Source organism: Phaethon lepturus, unplaced genomic scaffold (assembly GCF_000687285.1).
Source record: "Phaethon lepturus isolate BGI_N335 unplaced genomic scaffold, ASM68728v1 scaffold30028, whole genome shotgun sequence".
Taxonomy (NCBI): Eukaryota; Metazoa; Chordata; class Aves; order Phaethontiformes; family Phaethontidae; genus Phaethon; species Phaethon lepturus.
The window spans coordinates 782-3,147 of NW_010560226.1; the positions used below are offsets into that span (position 1 = coordinate 782).

Sequence of the window (2,366 nt, forward strand, 5' to 3'; positions counted from 1 at the left end):
TCATTCGTCTGCCCACCCAGAGACAAGCACATGTACACAGCACTCAGTTCAAGCTAAAATTTATTCCTGCACGCGTCTCCCTTGTACGAGACACTTCCCGCCCATCTTGCTTACACAGTAAACAAGCCACCTGCCAAGCAGCAACGCTGCCCCAGCCCAGTACCTGCCACGGGCAGCCCCTCCATCCTGGCCTGCTTTCCCCTGAGCCCTGCCAGGTTGCCCCGGGCTGGGTGGGATGCTCATGGCTTGTGAGTGCTCAGCCTGTGCCCACAGGGGCAGCAAGGGCGAAGCAGGATGGGTTGCTAGGTTGGATGTAGCTGCCTTGCGGGCTGGGGCTGGGATTGTGCTGGGTCAGGCCCATCTCTCCTCCCGCTCCACCTTAGGCAAGGCAGGATGGGGAGGAGAATAAATTAAAGGCTAAAAAGGCCACTGGCGTTTGTTAGCTGGAGGACAGAGAAGCAGGGTGGATGGGGACACACATCCCCAGGCGCCCAGGGGGCTCCTGATCGCAGGGAGAGGAAAGCCCCAATTGCAGATGTTCCCGGAAAGCCACTGTCCCGTCCCCCCCTCCTCTGCAGGACGAACGTTTCTGTGCAACCCTAATGGCCTCCCGCTCCCCTAAATGGTATAAGGCACCGTTGTATGAGGAGGCAGGTAAAAATCTACCCAAAGCATCCCCCGGCACAAGTCCCTGGAGAGCCAGGAAGCAACAGGGTGATCCAGGTTGAGCAAAGTCCACTATAAATAGATAGAAATTCCACAAAATGTTTTCATTCCTCCTGTCTGTGAGTCTGGGCCTGAACTCAGGCTGCTTTGAGGAGTGTGCATGGGGCAGCTGGCGGGGACACGCTGCCTGAGATGGGACCGAGGCAACTGAAGGGCCGGGGTCCTTTGCCAGGAGGTTCGGAAGTGCTGGGAGGATGCTGGGAGCAGTTCGCAAATCCTCCAGGATGGCCAAGCAGAATGGGAGTGCCATAAGGCCAGGAGGGATGTGGGAGGCTCTCCTGGGTCCCCAGCTCTCCCCCAGGGTAGCAGAGGTCCTGGCTGAGTCAATGGGGCAGGCAGCCCCATGCCCGCAGAGTCCCTTGCTCAGTATTTTTATTACACACCAACAAAAAAAAAAAAGAAACTAAAACGTACCCCAAGATAAAAACCAAATGCCAGCGACCAGGAGGTGCCTGAGCTGCCTGGGTCCTGCCCTGCCACGGGCTGCCCTCCTCAGTTCGGAGCTGGGGTGTCCTTGCCTGGGATCTGCTCCTGGCTGCCTCCAGCCTCCTGCTGCAACCACCTCGGGGTCTCTCCTCTTCACCTCCCTCTTGCACCTGGGGGGCAAATGGCCGAAACCTGGAGAGGCCGTCTCTGAGGGGTGGCACAGGGAGTCCCCAGGGAGGCAGGGCTGGCTACATGCGGGAGGACGGGCTGGCCAGCTCATAGAAGAGCAGGTAGGCATCACTGCTGCGGACGTGGCTGGATGACATTGGGGTAACACTGTGGAGATGGGGAGATATGGTGTGAGCGATGGGGACAAGGCACCAGGATGCTCTGCGGAGGGGGTCCCTGCTCACCCCGACCCCGCAGCCACCCCTGTCCCATGCACAGCCTCACCGGGAGTCATTGAAACTGTGCCACTCGCTGGAGACAGGGCTCTTGCAGTAGGCAGTGTAGTGTCCCCCCATGGTGGTGCCTGAGTGGTTGGAGACGGCGTAGAGGTTGTAAACGGCGTGGTCTGTGGGGAGCAAGGGCGGTGCTCAGCTGTGCCAGCTGCTGCCCCACTGCCCTCCAACATGCCAGCATGGAGCTGGGGCCAGGAGGGACTGGCACCCTGGATGTCTGCAGCTCCCACCCCCCGTGCCTCTGCCCCCCGCTGCAGGCTGCAGCACCCTGGGGGGCATGAGAGACCCAGCTGGGAGCCACCCCGAGCCCAGGGCTGGGCTGGAGCCACACAGGGCCCAGCACTCACTGCAGCTCTGTGAGGCAAACTCCCGGAGGTCCAGGTCCTTCAGCTGGAAGTTGACAAAGGTGGTGAGCTTGCTCGTTCGTATCCTGGCCTCTGAGAAGCGCTTCAGGTCTGGGGGTCATGTCAAGGAGACGAGGAACAAAGGGGAACCCATGAGGAATCACATGCCCCCCCCAACACCCCCTGGCCCCATCCCTCCACCTGAAGGATACGAAGCACCAGGATCTTGGGGAACTTCTGGATGCTGAATTTTTTTGTGCACCTTGTCCTGGCCTTGCAGCGACAACATGTCTGTGGAAGACAAACAGCACAAGCAAGAGGATGAAGGCAGAGGCCATCCCCACTGGGCACCAAGCCCACAGTCCTGGCAACACAGACATGGAGGGAAAGGGGCCTGGCCTGTACCAAG

General features: G+C 59.9%; 1 protein-coding gene across 1 annotated transcript in view; it reads right to left on the bottom strand.

The window, feature by feature from the left end:
• Positions 1-1,400: 1,400 nt before the first annotated feature.
• The window catches only part of LOC104625865 (ubiquitin carboxyl-terminal hydrolase 2-like), a 2,902-nt gene continuing 1,936 nt past the window's right edge, over positions 1,401-2,366 (bottom strand). Inside the window, 4 exon segments of the mRNA XM_010293614.1 lie at positions 1,401-1,488; positions 1,606-1,726; positions 1,961-2,068; positions 2,170-2,248. Of these exon segments, the coding sequence (XP_010291916.1) occupies positions 1,401-1,488; positions 1,606-1,726; positions 1,961-2,068; positions 2,170-2,248 (396 nt within the window).